Source organism: Pseudophryne corroboree, chromosome 5, assembly GCF_028390025.1.
Source record: "Pseudophryne corroboree isolate aPseCor3 chromosome 5, aPseCor3.hap2, whole genome shotgun sequence".
Taxonomy (NCBI): Eukaryota; Metazoa; Chordata; class Amphibia; order Anura; family Myobatrachidae; genus Pseudophryne; species Pseudophryne corroboree.
This window is the reverse complement of record NC_086448.1, coordinates 508,494,344-508,516,750: the sequence shown is the minus strand read 5'-3', so window position 1 is coordinate 508,516,750 and position 22,407 is coordinate 508,494,344. Positions and strand designations below refer to the sequence as shown.

The 22,407-nt window shown below is 45.7% G+C and overlaps 1 protein-coding gene across 2 annotated transcripts in view; it reads right to left on the bottom strand.

Annotated features, from left to right (window-relative positions):
* Positions 1-22,407, bottom strand: part of EXOC2 (exocyst complex component 2) — a 546,170-nt gene that overhangs the window by 303,979 nt on the left and 219,784 nt on the right. For both annotated transcript variants that reach the window (XM_063923055.1, XM_063923056.1), the window contains 2 exons: positions 10,927-11,029; positions 9,466-9,584 (listed from right to left, as the gene is read on the bottom strand). In XM_063923055.1, coding sequence (XP_063779125.1) covers positions 9,466-9,584; positions 10,927-11,029 — 222 coding nt within the window. The remainder of the gene's footprint in view (positions 1-9,465; positions 9,585-10,926; positions 11,030-22,407) is intronic.

Genomic DNA, 22,407 nt, shown 5'->3' with positions numbered 1-22,407 from the left:
GTACTCCCTTGACAAAAGTCTGGACCTCAGGGACAGAGGCCAATTCTTTTTGGAAGAATATTGACAGGGCCGAAATTTGAACCTTAATGGATCCCAATTTGAGACCCATAGATAATCCTGATTGCAGGAAATGTAGGAAACGACCCAGTTGGAATTCCTCCGTCGGAACCCTCCGATCCTCGCACCACGCTACATATTTTCGCCAAATGCGGTGATAATGTTTCACGGTGACTTCCTTCCGTGCCTTAATCAAGGTAGGAATGACTTCTTCTGGAATGCCTTTCCCTTTTAGGATCTGGCGTTCAACCGCCATGCCGTCAAACGCAGCCGCGGTAAGTCTTGAAAAAGACAGGGACCCTGCTGTAGCAGGTCCCTTCTCAGAGGTAGAGGCCACGGTTCGTCCGTGAGCATCTCTTGAAGTTCCGGATACCAAGTCCTTCTCGGCCAATCCGGAACCACTAGTATTGTTCTTACTCTTCTTTGCCGTATGATCTTCAATACCTTTGGTATGAGCGGCAGAGGAGGAAACACATACACTGACTGGTACACCCAAGGAGTTACCAGTGCGTCCACAGCTATTGCCTGTGGATCTCTTGACCTGGCGCAATATTTGTCCAGTTTTTTTGTTGAGGCGAGACGCCATCATGTCTACAATTGGTCTTTCCCAACGGTCTATTAACATGTTGAAGACTTCTGGATGTAGACCCCACTCTCCCGGATGAAGATCGTGTCTGCTGAGGAAGTCTGCTTCCCAGTTGTCCACGCCCGGGATGAACACTGCTGACAGTGCTATCACGTGATTCTCCGCCCAGCGAAGAATCTTGGCAGCTTCTGCCATTGCACTCCTGCTTCTTGTGCCGCCCTGCCTGTTTACATGGGCGACCGCCGTGATGTTGTCCGACTGAATCAACACCGGCTTTCCTTGCAGGAGAAGTTCCGCCTGGCTTAGAGCATTGTAGATTGCTCTTAGTTCCAGAATGTTTATGTGAAGAGACTTTTCCAGACTCGTCCATACTCCCTGGAAGTTTCTTCCTTGTGTGACTGCTCCCCAGCCTCTCAGGCTGGCGTCCGTGGTCACCAGGATCCAATCCTGAATGCCGAATCTGCGGCCTTCTAATAGGTGAGCCTTCTGCAACCACCACAGAAGTGACACCCTTGTCTTTGGTGACAGGGTTATTCGCAGGTGCATCTGCAGATGCGACCCTGACCATTTGTCCAACAGATCCCTTTGGAATATTCTTGCATGGAATCTGCCGAATGGAATTGCTTCGTAAGAAGCCACCATTTTTCCCAGGACTCTTGTGCATTGATGTACTGACACTTTTCCTGGTTTTAGGAGGTTCCTGACCAGATCGGATAACTCCTTGGCTTTTTCCTCTGGAAGGAAAACCTTTTTCTGAACCGTGTCCAGAATCATTCCTAGGAACAGCAGACGAGTTGTCGGGATTAAATGGGATTTTGGAATATTCAGAATCCACCCGTGTTGTCTTAGCACCTCTTGAGATAGTGCTAAAGCTGTCTCCAGCTGTTCTCTGGACCTTGCCCTTATTAGGAGATCGTCCAAGTATGGGATAACTAATACGCCTTTTCTTCGAAGAAGAATCATCATCTCGGCCATTACCTTGGTAAAGACCCGAGGCGCCGTGGACAATCCGAACGGCAGCGTCTGAAACTGATAGTGACAGTTTTGAACAATGAACCTGAGGTACCCCTGGTGTGCGGGGTAAATCGGAACGTGTAGATACGCATCCTTGATGTCCAAGGATACCATAAAGTCCCCTTCTTCCAGGTTCGCTATCACTGCTCTGAGTGACTCCATCTTGAACTTGAACTTTTTTATGTAGAGGTTCAAGGACTTCAGATTTAGAATAGGCCTTACCGAGCCATCCGGCTTCGGTACCACAAATAGAGTGGAATAATACCCCTTTCCTTGTAATAGGGGTACTTTGACTATCACCTGCTGAGCGTACAGCTTGTGAATGGCTTCCAACACCCTCTCCCTTTCGGAAGAGACGGTTGGTAAGGCAGACTTCAGGAAACGATGAGGAGGATCCGTCTCTAATTCCAACCTGTACCCCTGAGATATTATCTGCAGGATCCAGGGGTCTACCTGCGAGTGAGCCCACTGCGCGCTGTAATTTTTGAGACGGCCCCCCACTGTCCCCGAGTCCGCTTGAGAGGCCCCAGCGTCATGCTGAGGTTTTTGCAGGAGCCGGGGAGGGCTTCTGTTCCTGGGAAGGAGCTGCCTGTTGGTGTCTCTTCCCTCTTCCTCTGCCTCGTGGCAGGTACGACAAGCCCTTTGCTCTCTTATTTTTGTAGGAGCGAAAAGGCTGCGGTTGAAAGGTCGGTGCCTTTCTCTGTTGGGGAGTGACTTGAGGTAAAAAAGTGGATTTCCCGGCAGTAGCCGTGGCCACCAAGTCTGATAGACCAACTCCAAATAACTCCTCCCCTTTATACGGCAAAACCTCCATGTGACGTTTTGAATCCGCATCGCCTGTCCACTGTCGTGTCCATAAGGCTCTTCTGGCTGAAATGGACATAGCACTCACCCGAGATGCCAGTGTGCAAATATCCCTCTGTGCATCACGCATATAGATAAATGCATCCTTTATTTGTTCTAACGACAGTAAAACATTGTCCCTATCTAGGGTATCAATATTTTCAATCAGGGATTCTGACCAAACTACTCCAGCACTGCACATCCAGGCAGTTGCTATAGCTGGTCGTAGTATAACACCTGCATGTGTGTATATATTCTTTTGAATAACTTCCATCTTTCTATCTGATGGATCCTTAAGTGCGGCCGTCTCAGGAGAGGGTAACGCCACTTGTTTGGATAAGCGTGTGAGCGCCTTGTCCACCTTAGGGGGTGTTTCCCAGCGCGCCCTAACCTCTGGCGGGAAAGGGTATAATGCCAATAACTTTTTTGAAATTATCAACTTTTTATCAGGAGCAACCCACGCTTCATCACACACGTCATTTAATTCTTCTGATTCAGGAAAAACTGTTTGTAGTTTTTTCACACCATACATAATACCCTGTTTTACGGTATCTGTAGTATCAGCTAAATGTAACGTCTCCTTCATTGCCAAAATCATATAACGTGTGGCCCTACTGGAAAATACGTTTGAATTTCTACCGTCGTCACTGGAATCAGTGCCCGTGTCTGGGTCTGTGTCGACCGACTGAGGCAAAGGGCGTTTTACAGCCCCTGACGGTGTTTGAGGCGCCTGGACAGGCATTAATTGATTGTCCGGCCGCCTCATGTCCTCAACTGACTGTTTAAGGGAAGATAAACCATCACGTAATTCCACAAATAAAGGCATCCATTCTGGTGTCGACCCCCTGGGGGGTGACATCTGCATATTTGGCAATTGCTCCGCCTCCACACCAATATCGTCCTCATACATGTCGACACCACGTACCGACACACACCGCAAACTCACAGGGAATGCTCTAATGAAGACAGGACCCACTAGCCCTTTTGGGGAGACAGAGGGAGAGTCTGCCAGCACACACCACAAAGCGCTATATATACAAGGGATATCCTTATATTAAGTGCTCCCTTATAGCTGCTTTAATATATATATATATAGCCATTAATGTGCCCCCCCTCTCTGTTTTACCCTGTTTCTGTAGTGCAGTGCAGGGGAGAGACCTGGGAGCCGTTCTGACCAGCGGAGCTGTGACAGAAAATGGCGCCGTGTGCTGAGGAGATAGGCCCCGCCCCTTTTTCGGCGGGTTCTTCTCCCGCTATTTTTCCAGTCAGGCAGGGGTTAAATATCTCCATATAGCCCCTATGGGCTATATGTGAGGTATTTTTAGCCTTGTATAAGGTTTATATTTGCCTCTCAGAGCGCCCCCCCCCAGCGCTCTGCACCCTCAGTGACTGCCCAGTGAAGTGTGCTGAGAGGAAAATGGCGCACAGCTGCAGTGCTGTGCGCTACCTTATGAAGACTGAGGAGTCTTCAGCCGCCGGTTTCCGGACCTCTTCACGCTTCAGCATCTGCAAGGGGGTCGGCGGCGCGGCTCCGGGACCGGACTCCACGGCTGGGCCTGTGTTCGATCCCTCTGGAGCTAATGGTGTCCAGTAGCCAAGCAGCAAATCCACTCTGCATGCAGGTGAGTTTACTACTTTCCCCCTAAGTCCCACGTTGCAGTGATCCTGTTGCCAGCAGGACTCACTGTAAAGAAAAAAACCTAAACTAAACTTTCTCTAAGCAGCTCTTTAGGAGAGCCACCTAGATTGCACCCTTCTCGTTCGGGCACAAAATCTAACTGGAGTCTGGAGGAGGGTCATAGGGGGAGGAGCCAGTGCACACCACCTGACCTAGTAAAGCTTTACTTTTTTGTGCCCTGTCTCCTGCGGAGCCGCTATTCCCCATGGTCCTTTCAGGAACCCCAGCATCCACTTAGGACGATAGAGAAAGTAGTTTTACTCATAATACTGTATATATAACTACATTATCAGTTACTTTATTAATAATTGCTACTTATAAAAATGCAACTATTTCCAGTAATGACAAAATAGATAATCATATCACGCATGTTTTTAATCCCTAAAAACTGGTAATGTAAATGGGGGAACTGCTGAGGTCCATTATAATGCACTCTATACAAAGGTACTACAAAGGAAGCGAATGATAACAGGTTACCAGCATACAAAGCAAAATGAGTCTCTAGTGAAAGGAACACACTCTCCATCCTTGTCCTCCAACATATCACACAAAAACACTACTCTGTAGAAGAATGCAGACTATGCTGCACTATTGCCCCTATTTAACCACTAGCTTTGCCTGGTTGCAGAAGATGCAACCACACCAGGCTGGGCTTTCCCTGTCAGAAATGCCCACTGTGCAGCTGCTAGAAAAGAATCCTCCAACAGCTGCTGCTCACAGAGGGACCTCCCGGACCCTCTGTTTTATGGTCCGTTCCCCCATCCCATCACTACTGCCAATCACTACTGATCATGCAACATGGTGGCACCCACCACCCCAGAACTTCTGAGATTAGCAGCTGCTGACGAAATTTAAAAAAGCAGCACTCCCTGTGGACACCTGGCAGCTGCAGAGAGGAGCAGCAGCCGGGAAAGAGTTGTTATGGTCCGATCATCGATGACCCAATCTATATTGACCATCACGGTTTTTAATGTTTATTAAAATAAAAAGTTGCATATTTTTTTATAAAATAAATGTTCCTAAACTAATTCAATCATAAAAAAAATTCAACAATTTCTGAGTTGTTTTTTTTTAAATGTAGCCAGTTAAGTGGTTAAGATCTCCAGCTATTAAGAAAACATAGTTAAAATTGGGCAATTACTAATACAGGAGAGTAGAAAAAAAAAAAGGTAAAATCAAAAGTGCAAAGCTCCTTTTTGCTATAGTATTCCCCGCATTTTTAGGAAAGGAAGACACTTTTAAAATACAATATTCACAGGATTTCAGTTATACTTAACTGTGGGATGTTATAAATAGTATACTCACTTGTGTTTGCAGTATTTTTTTTAAATATCTATTATGCTTATTTTATTGATCTACGGACAAGCGAGTACTCAAATATTGAGGCCTTGCCCACTTAGAATTGTTGACAAGAACTGGTACGAGACTCAATATAGTAGAGAACACCGATGTTCCAAACCAGAGTCACATGTATGGATTTTTTTTGCTATGGAACATAACTTCTAATAATATCATATAAGAATAGAAATATGCTCAATGTCCCACATTCCTTTTTTAGGAATTTGCAGTGAATGGTGGGAAGATTTGCCTGGGGTACTAGAAAGCCTAGACTTGCTTGAGCAGTGCTTATTAGAAACCGCTCAAAGGGGGCCACCAGCTTCCTCATTTCTTAAGGAAACCACTCAGTGCACTTAGCATGTATAGTTGAGAGGACACTGATACCAGCCTTGACACAGTGGCCACTTATTGAGAGTCAGTTCATACAAGTCCCCATATCTATCCTTCCATGGCTAATTAGACTCCACCATATTCAGTATCCTACCCTAGGTCCAACTCTCGCCTGATGGAAAAAGATTAAATACCTCTCCTTATTTGCTACTGTGGCATCGCCACTTATTCCTCTAACACATAACCCTGATACCCCCCCTTGATTTTCCCCAATGTTACTTATCAACTTGGTACACAGTGGTTATTGTCCGTCTTGATGAGCTAGTGGATACCAGTGGAGTTAGATCTTTCTCTGATATCTGGCAGACGTTTAATCTCTCCTCCCATTCATGTTTGATCTTTCACCAGCTTAGACACTTAACTAACATGTAACTCATCCTCAGATCTCGTACAGCCCTGATACTGTCCTGAACAGACTTACAACCTTATCCCATACACGTTCATTCCCCTCTTGCCTTTTCTTCCTTGCTCCCCTCCCTTTCCTATTCTTCCAATATGTTGTCTTTTAGCTTTATGTTATTTTTCTTATTTTCTGCAAAATGCACAGCCTTGGTTTGTCCTGATTGGTTCTCTTCCATTATCATATAGTTGAATTTGTGGATAACCTATATTTACTTGGTTGAAGTGACATCAGTCCTCTAGAACAGTGACTTATGTATTTTCGTTGCTTGCTTTAATAAAAATAGATTACATAGAAAAAAGATTATGAACATGCTTAGTGCCAGAAAGGTGCATATAGAGTAAATAGCTGCAGTACCCGACTCCACCCAGCTGGAAGTCGGTGACAACGGAAGTCTGTTACCAAGGGTTTTGGGATTTTGGTTAATACATAGGATGGGGTGGAGGCTGTTGGGAAAATGTGTTATATGTGAAAATTTATTGATTGCACATATTTTAACAATTTTTCTTTTCTTGTCATGAGTCGATTTGTCATATGTAACGAGAGCCTCTGCAGTAGAAAGGCTCTCTCTGTCTAAGAGGCGAGGTTCTCTCTCCGGGCTATCCTCATGTCTTCTCACAATGCGCCCCTTTCCCTGCAGCATTATCAAAACCACGTGAAGATTTTCTCCAAAAATGAACTGGTTAAAAAATAATTGATAGCTCTTTGACATTTATAGATGTTAGTCCACAGAAGTACTAATTAACAACGCTTATCTACGGATAAGTCTATCACGGTACACAGTACACATATCCCATGATGTTCTGATCAGTCGCTATTGAGGCATGTACGTCTGTCGCTGCCAACTTGTCGAGAGCAGTACAGTGGACACTTTCCCGTATAGGTCCGCCCACAGCCCCCTGACAAACGATCGTGATGATCCTTAGTCTAAAACCTTCCTGGGAAATTTACCTACACAATGGTGAAAACCACACAGCAATTGGTTCAGTGGTTTCAGAATTTATCGCAATCAGACAAACGTTCTCATAACATGTATAGAAGTAATAATAATCAGGCAAGTAAAAAGATGCCTAATAAGGATGGGTATTACTTAATTAGGAAAAAAGGTCTCCTGAAATGGTATAGTATGCAAAAAACAGAAAGGGGGGATGCTTTTTCACCATGGCATCCCCCCTGCACATTAAATAGTACTTACAACAATACTTGAGGACTATATGGTAATAGAAATTCAGAGATATTAACGGAAAAATATTAGAGGGGATCAGGAGACCAGAAGATCGTGGAGAGGTCGGGGGCCCCCATCTATTAAACATGAGGGTTTCCCCTGTATTTGTGCCCAAATGCATGTTTTGCCTGGGTCTTCATCACTAATCAGCTCAGCAAGTGATTCTGGTTTAGTACAGTGTGCCCCGCTATACTGAGTTTAATACCAGTTCTTTTCCATATTTACCCTACTCCAGAGGAGCACCACCACCTGCATAAGTATCTATTTATATACAAGTCTTTTTGTATTTGTCATATGTGTTTTCGAGTCCACACTGCATTGTTTATTTCATATTTATAACTACTGTATAATTCTGTGCAACAAGTTCTTTCCATAAGCCTTGCCACTATTATAATGTTCCATGGAGACAGAAAAAACTTTCTTGGTCCACCCACACCCATAATGTCTTGGTGTATGGAAAGATGGAGCATGCATACTATGCACGGCTTCCGATGTGCTGGGACATGCTTGCTTACACATTGCAGCAACAAAGTAAAAGGGACACATCTGTGTACATATTTTTAGATAGACCAATCGATCGATATTTATACAGGAATTAGGCCACAGTGGCGGAAATACTTTGTAAACAGAAAAGTAGATTACTTTTAAATAATTTGTGCAATGATGTATATAATGTCATTTTTGGGCTTTGGTGATCTGTGCAAAAGGGAATTATTATGTATTACCAACATGTGCCTCGTATACATGAATGTTCTACTGATGAGTGATATCCTGTATCACTGATGACTGATATCTTGTATCTCAAAAACCATGGACAAAACCTGATGGGTCAATTTTTTTTTCTCTTAGCGGAGCTACCTACCCAGTCCGCAATTTAGGCCCTGCCCCTCATTACATATGATCCCAACCCCTCTTTAAATACCCGCAAATCATGTCACTAGAGGGTGGGGTCTCATGACATAATGCACACAGCATCACCCCTAGCATGACCTGTACTTCCGGGTCTACTGCTGTTGCCATCTCTGACACACAAATTCTGGTAAGTATAGGCGTGTGTATGTTCAAGTCTATCTATCCATATATGATGCAGATGCATCCAAACAAGGCTCTTAATAGGAAAGATGTGCAAACCAAACACGGCAGCATTCTAAGCAAGAAACATAGAATGCCTGGCTCATTCCTTCTTACATTTAGTACTGTCTTATGCCGTTTTGGCTCTAGCCCCTCCCCCCCTCCCCCTCTGGAAACTACCATCCTACAAATCCTGCGTTTGCCCCTAGTGTTATCATGATTCCTGGCCTAAGCAAAGTGGAAGATCTTTCCTGCAAGTGAAGACTAAAGGCCCATACACACTGGGCGATTTTGAGCTGAAAGCAGATCACTTTTGGTGTGTTGAGCTGCTTACAGCTCAAAACCGCCCAGTGTGTATGCACAAGCGATGAGCGCTGATACGCGCCCCCGCTTCATCGCCAGCGGCCGCCGTTCTTCTGCTGGTATTACCAGTTGATGAACGGCGGGGTGAGCAGCTTTCCATAGCGTACTGCTATGGAAAGCCGCTCACTCCCGCTGACATCGCTGGGCAGAGGGGAAAATCACTCAGTGTGTTTGCACTGAGCGATTTTCAGCCCAGCGATGTCAGCGATCATCGCTCTGCATACACGCTGGCCAAAAACGCTCAGTGTGTATACACCTATACAGAGGAGAGTCCTTTGTCCACTGGCCCAGTTTAGTTTAGTCCTTATTTGTGGGCTCACTGCAGACTGCCCCCTCTCCCAGCTTACACGCCCTGTTCATATTGCAAGCATTTTTAGTATTTACTCTAATTCATGACCAAGATGGAAATTGTCATGTTGATGTGTGTGTAAACTCTTAAATGCCTTATTCCACTTTAAAAGCACAAACAGCAGCACTTTAGTGACTATAGTCATCCTTACCTTTCATTTCCTTTACGTAGCCGTCTTTACAGCTGTGCATAAGCTGAACAATCCATTTTTGTTGTGCTCCAATACACTGCCATGCTGGGTCGCCCGGAGTGTGAAGTTCGGAAAGATATCTGCAAACAGAGTGAGAGTCATTTGTTTCTCTGTAGCATGGGTAACCACAGCAATTATTTTGCTGTGCTAATCTGTTTTGCATGACATATGCTTCCCGACCACTGCTGCTGTTCTCCATCTCCGGCCGCCGCTCCTTGGATCTATGGGAGAGACGTCATAACGTCTCTCCCATAGCTCCGCACAGACACTAGAGGTCAATTATGACCTCTAGCATCTGCTGCCGCTCCCACAATGCTGTGCGGTGCGTGATGACATCAGGTGCATCGCACGGCACCAGTAGCGGCTTTTGCCACGGCAGCGCCCTCAGAACAGCGGCGCCCCGGGCAAAAAGCCTGCTTGCCCATGGCAAGAGCCGCTACTGTTTGCAGACGATATGGATTCTTTAATCCCGTGAGGTTATGATTTTTCATAATTGGAAGAATTTAACCCAAATGGCTAATGTGATATATTAAATGAACACAACAAACACATGTGCTTGTAAAATTAAATGAACAGTACAGGTTTCATAACACTTCCTTTAAATTATATTAGCATTAATGTATAATTTATATCTAAAAAAGAGGATACAGAAACGGATTCCTCAAAGGGCTAAAAAACCTAAAAAACTTGTACCAGCAACATGGCTTTTTTTCACGCTATATGTGCAGGAGGTTACCAATGAAAAAGATTTTTGTTTCCCAATAGGGATCATTTTTAATGAATAAGACCCCTGTTCCATCTCCATAAAATAAATATTACGATATAACGATGGCAGCTGAATGTGTTCCTCATCTGCTTCAAATGCGAAAGCCCTTACTCACTGACTCATCACTAATTCCTTACTTCCCAATATGTTAGGAAGCTGAAATTTAACACCGGCATTCTGCACATGGGAAATAAGAAAACTATGTAATTATAATTTTATTAAACCTCCCATAAGGGGATGAAAAGGGGGTTGACAACCTGACATCATTAGTGATGCGTGGCTTGCGTTGCGTGAACAAATAACGCCCAAACAGACAATCGGATCAAAATTTGGATTGCACCTCCAGTGTGCAGAATTTAATAAACTACAAAAATGGCCCTGTGACTTTTTTTTACCATATCTGCTACGTGTGTTCCACAGGTAACGCCAAGAAACATGGATTAATATTTACTTACATTAACATGTCTCAAACATCTCTAAAGATTTACCAAATTTTTAACACTCATTTATAATTACAACCGAGAAAATCAGAACTCCCATGCGAAGAACGGGTAGAACAGCTAGTCTGGGTATATTCTTTAGACGCTCTCACCCTCATGGGGACAGCAATTATCAACAGGTGACCAGAATCTGAAAGATGCAAAGTAACAGATTACCTGATGTAACGTTTCTGGTCATGCAAAGTAGACGGGGTTTCCAGTAGTTTATTTAAAAGTAATTCCCTCAAAGCTTCAATCCGTGTTTCTACTTCAGCATAAACTAAAACATAAGGGTAAGAATTAAGTTCTATACATTCAAACAACAAAAACAAACTTCTACATTACATAACTTAAAACTATTCATGTTAATATACACTTAAAAGTTAAAAAGCTGATGCACTAGCTTTGAGGCTTGGTCACAAAGCTCAAATTTAGTCCATGCATGAAGACCACAATCATGGAATAAAACCTGCCTCCACAGTTCACACTAGACCATATGGGGTCACATTGAGGATCTATAGGTATAAAGATACTATTTTAGTAATGTATTTAATCTTTCAAGAAAACGCTCTAAAGCTTCTGCAGCCAGATAGAGCAGCAAGACGTTTTATGGGGCAGCAAACATCCTACTTTGAGGGTGTGAGTGTAAGGACCAATGACAAGTTATAAACTCTGGATTGTTATTGGTTCTCCAGCTCACACACCTCTCTGCTAGCACATTTAAAAGTTAGCTCATTTAACTTTGCATGTAGCAGTCCCCAGGTTTCTAGCTTGGAGCAGCTTGACATAAATAAAAATTAAATTAAAAAATCTGAGGCGACAGTAAAGTGCCTGTACTTTCATTGGAAAAGGGCATTAATTATGGACCTATCTTTCAATGTTATTTTATTTGCTTTCTAGCTAAAGTAAAACACTTAGGGGTATATTCAATTAGGATCCGACAACCCCTATTCAATCTCATCTCAATCAGACTTTTAAAAAGTCGAATTGAGATGAGGGACCCAGAGGAGGAGAGCGAGGGGAGCGGCGGGGAGGGCAGCGGGGACAGCCGCGGGCAGACGGAGGAGATCAGCGCTGCAGGAGGATGTCACACAGCCGCCAGACCTCACGGCAGTGTCCACCCGGCTCCAGCAAGCGTGACCTCACTTGCTGGAGCCGGGTAGACGCTGCCGTGAGCGGCGCGGCTGTGAGACATCCTGCTGCAGGGCTGTGCTGTAGCGCTGATCTCCCCTGTCTGCCCGCGGCTGTCCACTCCCTCTCCTCCTCTGGGGTCCCACATCTCAGTCCGACATTTTTTTATGTTGGACTGAGATGGTCGGAAACGGGGCCAAATCCTGTCGAATTTGGCCCCGTTTCACTCAAAAGTACGTGAATCGGCAGCTATACCGCTGATTCACGTACTATTCGACAAGTCGAATTCCACGACTTGTCGAATAAAAACTGCTGGGACTGAATAGGTCGAACCACTATTCGACCTTAAAAAGTCGAAAACTGCCGTCTTTTTGACAGACGGCGGTTTTCGACCCAAATTGAATATACCCCTTAACTGTGACCAAACCTTTAGACGAATGTAAAGAACACAGAACTCATTTGGGTTAAAAGACCGTAGACTTAGCTGGGACAATAAATTCAAGCAAACTTAATTTTAAACAAAGTAATGCTGCTGTAGGTACAATGGATACCAGACTCTATGGCATGTGAGTTCCCCCCCCCACCTCTGGCATAACTACACTAGCATTACTAGTTCACAGCAGTGTGCAGACTGATTTTACAGTGTATGTTTAGGTTTCCCTTCCTCCATTTCTTGTCCCTGAAATCATAATCTTAGTAGTTGTTCATTTACGTTTTGTCTAGTTTAGTTTCACATACAGGCAATAAGCATATTTAGAGGTTCCTGATGTTTCACCTTTGTATGCTTGCCGTCATTTTCTGACATTTGAGTGACAACACGGACATCAGTTACTATCCCATTACTAACATATGTTCCCAAACATTAGTGTTTGGAAAAATACCAAATGTGACAGGGTGGGTTTATGGAGAAGATAAGGGGATTGTAAGATGGAAACAAAAGAAAACTATTGCTTAGTGACTACTTCCATAAATATACACTTCCAGACCCACACCTTTTTGCCAGTGTGTTGCAGAGGGAACCCAATCATATATATGAGCAGCTATCTGATTAGAATTCATAGCTCTGAGACGCTATGGGGTATATGCAATTAGCGGCGAATCGCGGCAAATTATCGTCCGTTTTTTAATTCGACACAATTCAACCGTCCAATTTCGGCAAGTGGGTGCCGAAATTGACCATATTCAATCAAAAACGGATTCGACAGTCCCGCGGCCGAAAAACGGCCGATTTGACGGATTTTGATCCGGTTTTTTAAAAACGTGAAAAAACGGGAAAAACCCGAAAAAAATGGCGTGGGGTCCCCCCTCCAAAGCATATCCAGCCTCGGGCTCTTCGAGCTGGTCCTGGTTCTAAAAATCCGGGGAAAAAATTTACAGGGGATCCCCCGTATTTTTAAAACCAGCACCGGGCTCTGCGCCTGGTGCAAAAAATACGGGGGCCAAAAAGAGTAGGGGTCCCCCGTATTTTATACGCCAGCATCGGGCTCCACTAGCTGGACAGATAATGCCACAGCCGGGGGTCACTTTTATACAGTGCCCTGCGGCCGTGGCATTAAATATCCAACTAGTCACCCCTGGCTGGGGTACCCTGGGGGAGTGGGGACCCCTTCAATCAAGGGGTCCCCTCCCCCAGCCACCCAAGGGCCAGGGGTGAAGCCCGAGGCTGTCCCCCCCATCCAAGGGCTGCGGATGGGAGGCTGATAGCCTTGAGAAAAATGACAGAATATTGTTTTTTCCAGTAGTACTACAAGTCCCAGCAAGCCTCGCCCGCAAGCTGGTACTTGGAGAACCACAAGTACCAGCATGCGGGAGAAAAACGGGCCCGCTGGTACCTGTAGTTCTACTGGAAAAAAAATACCCAAATAAAAACAGGAGACACACACCGTGACAGTAAAACTTTATTTCACATATGTCGACACACATACATACTTAACTATGTTGACCCGCCGACTGGCACGTCTAGTCTCCGACGATCCGGGGTACCTGTGAAAAAAATTAGACTCACCTGATCCAGGGTCCAGAGTATAATCCACGTACTTGGCAAAAAATAAGAATTTACTTACCGATAATTCTATTTCTCGGAGTCCGTAGTGGATGCTGGGGTTCCTGAAAGGACCATGGGGAATAGCGGCTCCGCAGGAGACAGGGCACAAAAAGTAAAGCTTTAGGATCAGATGGTGTGCACTGGCTCCTCCCCCTATGACCCTCCTCCAAGCCTCAGTTAGGATACTGTGCCCGGACGAGCGTACACAATAAGGAAGGATTTTGAATCCCGGGTAAGACTCCTACCAGCCACACCAATCACACTGTACAACCTGTGATCTGAACCCAGTTAACAGTATGATAACAGCGGAGCCTCTGAAAAGATGGCTCACAACAATAATAACCCGATTTTTGTAACTATGTACAAGTATTGCAGATAATCCGCACTTGGGATGGGCGCCCAGCATCCACTACGGACTCCGAGAAATAGAATTATCGGTAAGTAAATTCTTATTTTCTCTATCGTCCTAGTGGATGCTGGGGTTCCTGAAAGGACCATGGGGATTATACCAAAGCTCCCAAACGGGCGGGAGAGTGCGGATGACTCTGCAGCACCGAATGAGAGAACTCCAGGTCCTCCTTAGCCAGGGTATCAAATTTGTAGGATTTTACAAACGTGTTTGCCCCTGACTAAATAGCCGCTCGGCAAAGTTGTAAAGCCGAGACCCCTCGGGCAGCCGCCCAAGATGAGCCCACCTTCCTTGTGGAATGGGCATTTACATATTTTGGCTGTGGCAGGCCTGCCACAGAATGTGCAAGCTGAATTGTATTACACATTCAACTAGCAATAGTCTGCTTAGAAGCAAGAGCACCCAGATTGTTGGGTGCATACAGGATAACAGCAAGTCAGTTTTCCTGACTCCAGCCGTCCTGGAACCTATATTTTCAGGGCCCTGACAACATCTAGCAACTTGGAGTCCTCCAAGTCCCTAGTAGGTGCAAGGCACCACAATAAACTGGTTCAGGTGAAACACTGACACCACCTTAGGGAGAGAACTGGGGACGAGTCCGCAGCTCTGCCCTGTCCAAATGGACAAACAGATATGGGCTTTTTTGAGAAAAAAACCACCAATTTGACACTCGCCTGGTCCAGGCCAGGGCCAAGAGCATGGTCACTTTTCATGTGAGATGCTTCAAAACCACAGATTTGACTGGTTTTAAACCAATGTGATTTGAGGAATCCCAGAACTACGTTGAGATCCCACAGTGCCACTGGAGGCACAAAAGGGGTTGTATATGCAATACTCCCTTGACAAACTTCTGGACTTCAGGAACTGAAGCCAATTCTTTCTGGAAGAAAATCGACAGGGCCGAAATTTGAACCTTAATGGACCCCAATTTGAGGCCCATAGACACTCCTGTTTGCAGGAAATGTAGGAATCGACCGAGTTGAAATTTCTTCGTGGGGCCTTTCTGGTCTCGCACCACGCAACATATTTTTTCCACATGTGGTGATAATGTTGTGCGGTCACCTCCTTTCTGGCTTTGACCAGGGTAGGAATGACCTCTTCCGGAATGCCTTTTTCCCTTAGGATCCGGCGTTCCACCGCCATGCCGTCAAACGCAGCTGCGGTAAGTCTTGGAACAGACATGGTACTTGCTGAAACAAGTCCCTTCTTAGCGGCAGAGGCCATAAGTCCTCTGTGAGCATCTCTTGAAGTTCCGGGTACCAAGTCCTTCTTGGCCAATCCGGAGCCATGAGTATAGTTCTTACTCATCTACGTCTTATAATTCTCAGTACCTTAGGTATGATAAGCAGAGGATGGAACACATACAACGACTGGTACACCCACGGTGTTACCAGAACGTCCACAGCTATTGCCTGAGGGTCTCTTAACCTGGCGCAATACCTGTCCCGTTTTTTGTTCAGACGGGACGCCATCATGTCCACCTTTGGTATTTCCCAACGGTTTACAATCATGTGGAAAACTTCCCGATGAAGTTTCCACTCTGCCGGGTGGAGGTCGTGCCTGCTGAGGAAGTCTGCTTCCCAGTTTCCATTCCCGGAATGAAACACTGCTGACAGTGCTATCACATGATTTTCCGCCCAGCGAAAAGTCCTTGCAGTTTTTGCCATTGCCCTCCTGCTTCTTGTGCCGCCCTGTCTATTTACGTGGGCGACTGCCGTGATGTTTTTCCCACTGGATCAATACCGGCTGACCTTGAAGCAGAGGTCTTGCTAAGCTTAGAGCATTATAAATTTAGCCTTAGCTCCAGTATATTTATGTGGAGAAAAGTCTCCAGACTTGATCACACTCCCTGGAAATTTTTTTCTTTGTGTGACTGCTCCCCAGCCTCTCGGGCTGGCCTCTGTGGTCACCAGCATCCAATCCTGAATGCCGAATCTGCGGCCCTCTAGAAGATGAGCACTCTGTAACCACCACAGGAGAGACACCCTTGTCCTTGGATATAGGGTTATCCGCTGATGCATCTGAAGATGCGATCCGGACCATTTGTCCAGTAGATCCCACTGAAAAGTTCTTGCGTGAAATCTGCCGAATGGAATTGCTTCGTAGGAAGTCACCATTTTTACCATGGCCCTTGTGCAATGATGCACTGATTTTAGGAGGTTCCTGACTAGCTCGGATAACTCCCTGGCTTTCTCTTCCGAGAGAAACACCTTTTTCTGGACTGTGTCCAGAATCATCCCTAAGCACAGGAGACTTGTCGTCGGGATCAGCTGCGATTTTGGAATATTTAGAATCCACCCGTGCTGTTGTAGCAGTATCCGAGATAGTGCTACTCCGACCTCCAACTGTTCCCTGGACTTTGCCCTTATCAGGAGATCGTCCAAGTAAGGGATAATTAAGACGCCTTTTCTTCGAAGAAGAATCATCATTTCGGCCATTACCTTGGTAAAGACCCGGGGTGCCGTGGACAATCCAAACGGCAGCGTCTGAAACTGATAGTGACAGTTCTGTACCACGAACCTGAGGTACCCTTAGTAATAAGGGCAATTTTGGGACATGGAGGTAAGCATCCCTGATGTCTCGGGACACCATATAGTCCCCTTCTTCCTGGTTCGTTATCACTGCTCTGAGTGACTCCATCTTGATTTGAACCTTTGTAAGTGTTCAAATTTTTTTAGATTTAGAATAGGTCTCACCTAGCCTTCTGGCTTCAGTACCACAATATAGTGTGGAATAATACCCCTTTTCTTGTTGTAGGAGGGGTAATTTAGTTATCACCTGCTGGGAATACAGCTTGTGAATTGTTTCCCATACTGCCTCCTTGTCGGAGGGAGACCTTGGTAAAGCAGACTTCAGGAGCCTGCGAAGGGGAAACGTCTCGACATTCCAATCTGTACCCCTGGGATACTACTTGTAGGATCCAGGGGTCCTGTACGGTCTCAGCGTCATGCTGAGAGCTTGTCAGAAGCGGTGGAACGCTTCTGTTCCTGGGAATGGGCTGCCTGCTGCAGTCTTCTTCCCTTTCCTCTATCCCTGGGCAGATATGACTCTTATAGGGACGAAAGGACTGAGGCTGAAAAGACGGTGTCTTTTTCTGCAGAGATGTGACTTAGGGTAAAAACGGTGGATTTTCCAGCAGTTGCCTTGGCCACCAGGTCCGATGGACCGACCCCAAATAACTTCTCTTCCTTTATACGGCAATACACCTTTGTGCCGTTTGGAATCTGCATCACCTGACCACTGTCGTGTCCATAAACATCTTCTGGCAGATATGGACATCGCACTTACTCTTGATGCCAGAGTGCAAATATCCTCTGTGCATCTCGCATATATAGAAATGCATCCTTTAAATGCTCTATAGTCAATAAAATACTGTCCCTGTCAAGGGTATCAATATTTTTAGTCAGGGAATCCGACCAAGCCACCCCAGCTCTGCACATCCAGGCTGAGGCGATCGCTGGTCGCAGTATAACACCAGTATGTGTGTATATACTTTTTATGATATTTTCCAGCCTCCTGTCAGCTGGCTCCTTGAGGACGGCCCTATCTATAGACGGTACCGCCACTTGTTTTGATAAGCGTGTGAGCGCCTTATCCACCCTAAGGGGTGTTTCCCAACGCGCCCTAACAACTGGCGGGAAAGGGTATACCGCCAATAATTTTCTATCGGGGGGAACCCACGCATCATCACACACTTCATTTAATTTATCTGATTCAGGAAAAACTACGGTAGTTTTTTCACATCCCACATAATACCCTCTTTTGTGGTACTTGTAGTATCAGAAACATGTAACACCTCCTTCATTGCCCTTAACGTGTGGCCCTAATAAGGAATACGTTTGTTTATTCACCGTCGACACTGGATTCAGTGTCCGTGTCTGTGTCTGTGTCGACCGACTAAAGTAAACGGGCGTTTTAAAACCCCTGACGGTGTTTTTGAGACGTCTGGACCGGTACTAATTGTTTGTCGGTCGTCTCATGTCGTCAACCGACCTTGCAGCGTGTTGACATTATCACGTAATTCCCTAAATAAGCCATCCATTCCGGTGTCGACTCCCTAGAGAGTGACATCACCATTACAGGCAATTGCTCCGCCTCCTCACCAACATCGTCCTCATACATGTCGACACACACGTACCGACACACAGCACACACACAGGGAATGCTCTGATAGAGGACAGGACCCACTAGCCCTTTGGAGAGACAGAGGGAGAGTTTGCCAGCACACACCAAAAACGCTATAATTATATAGGGACAACCTTATATAAGTGTTTTCCCTTATAGCATCTTTTTTATATATTTCTTACGCCAAATTAGTGCCCCCCCTCTCTGTTTTAACCCTGTTTCTGTAGTGCAGTGCAGGGGAGAGCCTGGGAGCCTTCCCTCCAGCCTTTCTGTGAGGGAAAATGGCGCTGTGTGCTGAGGAGATAGGCCCCGCCCCTTTTTCGGCGGCCTCGTCTCCCGCTCTTTAACGGATTATGGCAGGGGTTAAATATCTCCATATAGCCCCCGGAGGCTATATGTGAGGTATTTTTTGCCAAAAATAGGTTTACATTTGCCTCCCAGGGCGCCCCCCTCCCAGCGCCCTGCACCCTCAGTGACTGCCGTGTGAAGTGTGCTGAGAGGAAATGGCGCACAGCTGCAGTGCTGTGCGCTACCTTAAGAAGACTGAGGAGTCTTCTGCCGCCGATTCTGGACCTTCTTCTCGTTTCAGCATCTGCAAGGGGGCCGGCGGCGAGGCTCCGGTGACCATCCAGGCTGTACCTGTGATCGTCCCTCTGGAGCTAATGTCCAGTAGCCAAAGAAGCCAATCCATCCTGCACGCAGGTGAGTTCACTTCTTCTCCCCTAAGTCCCTCGTTGCAGTGATCCTGTTGCCAGCAGGACTCACTGTAAAATAAAAAACCTAAGCTAAACTTTTCTAAGCAACTCTTTAGGAGAGCCACCTAGATTGCACCCTTCTCGGCCGGGCACAAAAATCTAACTGAGGCTTGGAGGAGGGTCATAGGGGGAGGAGCCAGTGCACACCACCTGATCCTAAAGCTTTACTTTTTGTGCCCTGTCTCCTGCGGAGCCGCTACTCCCCATGGTCCTTTCAGGAACCCCAGCATCCACTAGGACGATAGAGAAAAATAAAACGCATACCCGACCTTGCCGGACTGAAAGGGGTCCCATGTTGACACATGGGACCCCTTTACCCGAATGTGCCGGGACCCCACGTGACTCCTGTCACTGAGGTCCCTTCAGCCAATCAGGAAGCGCTACTTCCGTGGCGCTCACCTGATTGGCTGTGCGCGTCTGAGGTCAGACAGCGCATCGCACAGCTCCCTCCATTACTTTCAATGGTGGGAACTTTGCCGTCAGCGGTGGGGTTACCCGCGGTCAGCCGCTGACCGCGGGTGACCCCACCACTAACCGCAAAGTTCCCACCATTGAATATAATGGAGAGGCTTTGCGATGCGCTGTCTGATAGCTCAGAAGCGCAGCCAATCAGCAGAGTGCAAGGACGTTGCGCTCGCTGATTGGCTTAAGAGACCTTTCAGTGACAGCAGTCACGAAGGGGTCTCTCTGCATTCGGGGAAAGGGGTCCCATGTGTCAACATGGGACCCGTTTCAGTCCGCTGGCACGGGTTTGTCGTTTTATTTTTTTGCCAAGTACGTGGATTATACTCTGGACCCTGGATCAGGTGAGTCTAATTTTTTTCACAGGTACCCCGGATCGTTGGAGACGAGACGTGCCAGTTGGCGGGTCAACATAGGTAAGTATGTATGTGTGTCGACATGTGTGAAATAAAGTTTTACTGTCACGGTGTGTGTCTCCTGTTTTTATTTGGGTATTTTTTTTCCAGTAGAACTACAGGTACCAGCGGTCCCGTTTTTCTCCCGCATGCTGGTACTTGTGGTTCTCCAAGTACCAGCTTGCGGGGAGGCTTGCTGGGACTTGTAGTACTACTGGAAAAAACAATATTCTGTCATTTTTCTCAAGGCTATCAGCCTCCCATCCGCAGCCCTTGGATGGGGGGGGACAGCCTCGGGCTTCACCCCTGGCCCTTGGGTGGCTGGGGGGGGGGGACCCCTTGATTGAAGGGGTCCCCACTCCCCCAGGGTACCCCAGCCAGGGGTGACTAGTTGGATATTTAATGCCACGGCCGCAGGGCACTGTATAAAAGTGACCCCCGGCTGTGGCATTATCTGTCCAGCTAGTGGAGCCCGATGCTGGTGTATAAAATACGGGGGACCCCTACTCTTTTTGGCCCCTGTATTTTTTGCACCAGCACCAGAGCCCGGCGCTGGTTTTAAAAATACGGGGGATCCCCTGTCATTTTTCCCCCCGGTTTTTAGAGCCAGGACCGGCTCGAAGAGCCCGAGGCTGGTTATGCTTTGGAGGGGGGACCCCACGCCATTTTTTTCCGGGATTTTACCATTCCATCTAAGAAAAAAATATATATATTATTTTTAAAAATATATAAAAAATACTTGTGCCTCCAAAAAAGACAAACCAAGTACCTAATCCCTTCTAATATAAATAGATATGCTATTACCAATAAAAAAAACACCAAAAAAAACATGTTTTAAATTTTTTATATTAGTTTCACCCACCAAAGTGTGGCGGATTGAAAATGACGAATTTACTGTCTAAAAGCACTGTTGTCGAATTTGCAAACTTCAATTGAATATACTTTGGTCGAATTGCAGCACTTGTATCATTGCAGAAAAGTAGAATTTGACAAAAGTCGAATTTTGAAAGTCCGTTTTTTTGACGGAAAGTACTGAATTGCATTGACGATTATTATTATTTTTGGCGAAAAAGTCCAGTTTTTCGCCAATTTCGGGAATTCGACCGCAATTGCATATACCTCTATATGTTACAAAGAAATATTAACAGTGCAGAGACTCTCTATGATCAAGAAGATACTCTTATGCACTGAGAGACGAGTCTCTATCATCAGAGATGCTCAAAATGAACAATCATAGTAGTCAAGGAAAGGGGTTAGGAGGTGAAGCAAGTGAAACCAGAGATGTCAGCAAATGTGCCTGATAACTTGAGGTTACACATTCTGAAGTGGCTCTGTAATATATATATTTTTTTTTACTAAACTGATTAAAACATGTACATTTGACAGTTTAATGATTGACCCCCAGTATTTAAAGGAGGAGTCTGGAAAAGTTCCTTTATACTCTGAGTAAGTATCCTTATGTGGAGACGAAACACATCAGTGGAACCTGATTTTGCCCCTTGTGACATTAACAGAGTAGTGTGTTATACTGGCTAAGAGTATCATTCTGCTGCCTTCATGAAACCGAGCTGTTCTTATTGCATCATGTGAACAGAGCTTCTAGGTGTGCTTTCAGTAGCAGGATTACCATCTGCGACTCAATTACAACTGGGCAGCTACAGCTTCTGCATATAAGAGTCTGGGTCTCTCTATACACCCGACTGAGGTGGCCCAACAGAATGGCTAACAAGACTTTACTATTATGTTATAAGAAACCATTCTCCTGACTCGGGACGGAGGGGAGCTATATCTATTCTATATTCTATGTTAGACTCTTCATCCTCTACTACCAAAGAACCTTTTGAAGCAGCATGGGAAAAAGACCTAGGGAAATGTTTAGATATCAAAGAATGGTCAGTCATCCGTCAGAGGGTAGCTAAGACTTCTATTAATGCTAATCTGAAAGAATTCATATAACATTTATACTCGCTGGTATTTGGTTCCTGAAAAGCTACATTCTATCTATCCAATGTCCTCAGATCTATGCTGGTGTAACTGCAGACACAAAGGTACCTTTTTTCAAGTGTGGTGGGAATGCCCCCTTATTTCAGAATATTGGAACAATGTCATGTCATTATTGGGTAGTCTCACTACTTCCACACTCCTTAAAGACCCCCTTCACGCACTGCTTTGCTTACCAGTTCCGAAGTGGTCTAAATCTTTTGATAAGCTCTGTGGACATGTTTTTAATGCTGCCAAACCGCTCATAGCTCTGAATTGGAAGCAACCCGGTGCACCCTCTATTGTAGCCTTAATAAATAAGGTTTGGTACACTGCCTCCATGGAATACATTACTGC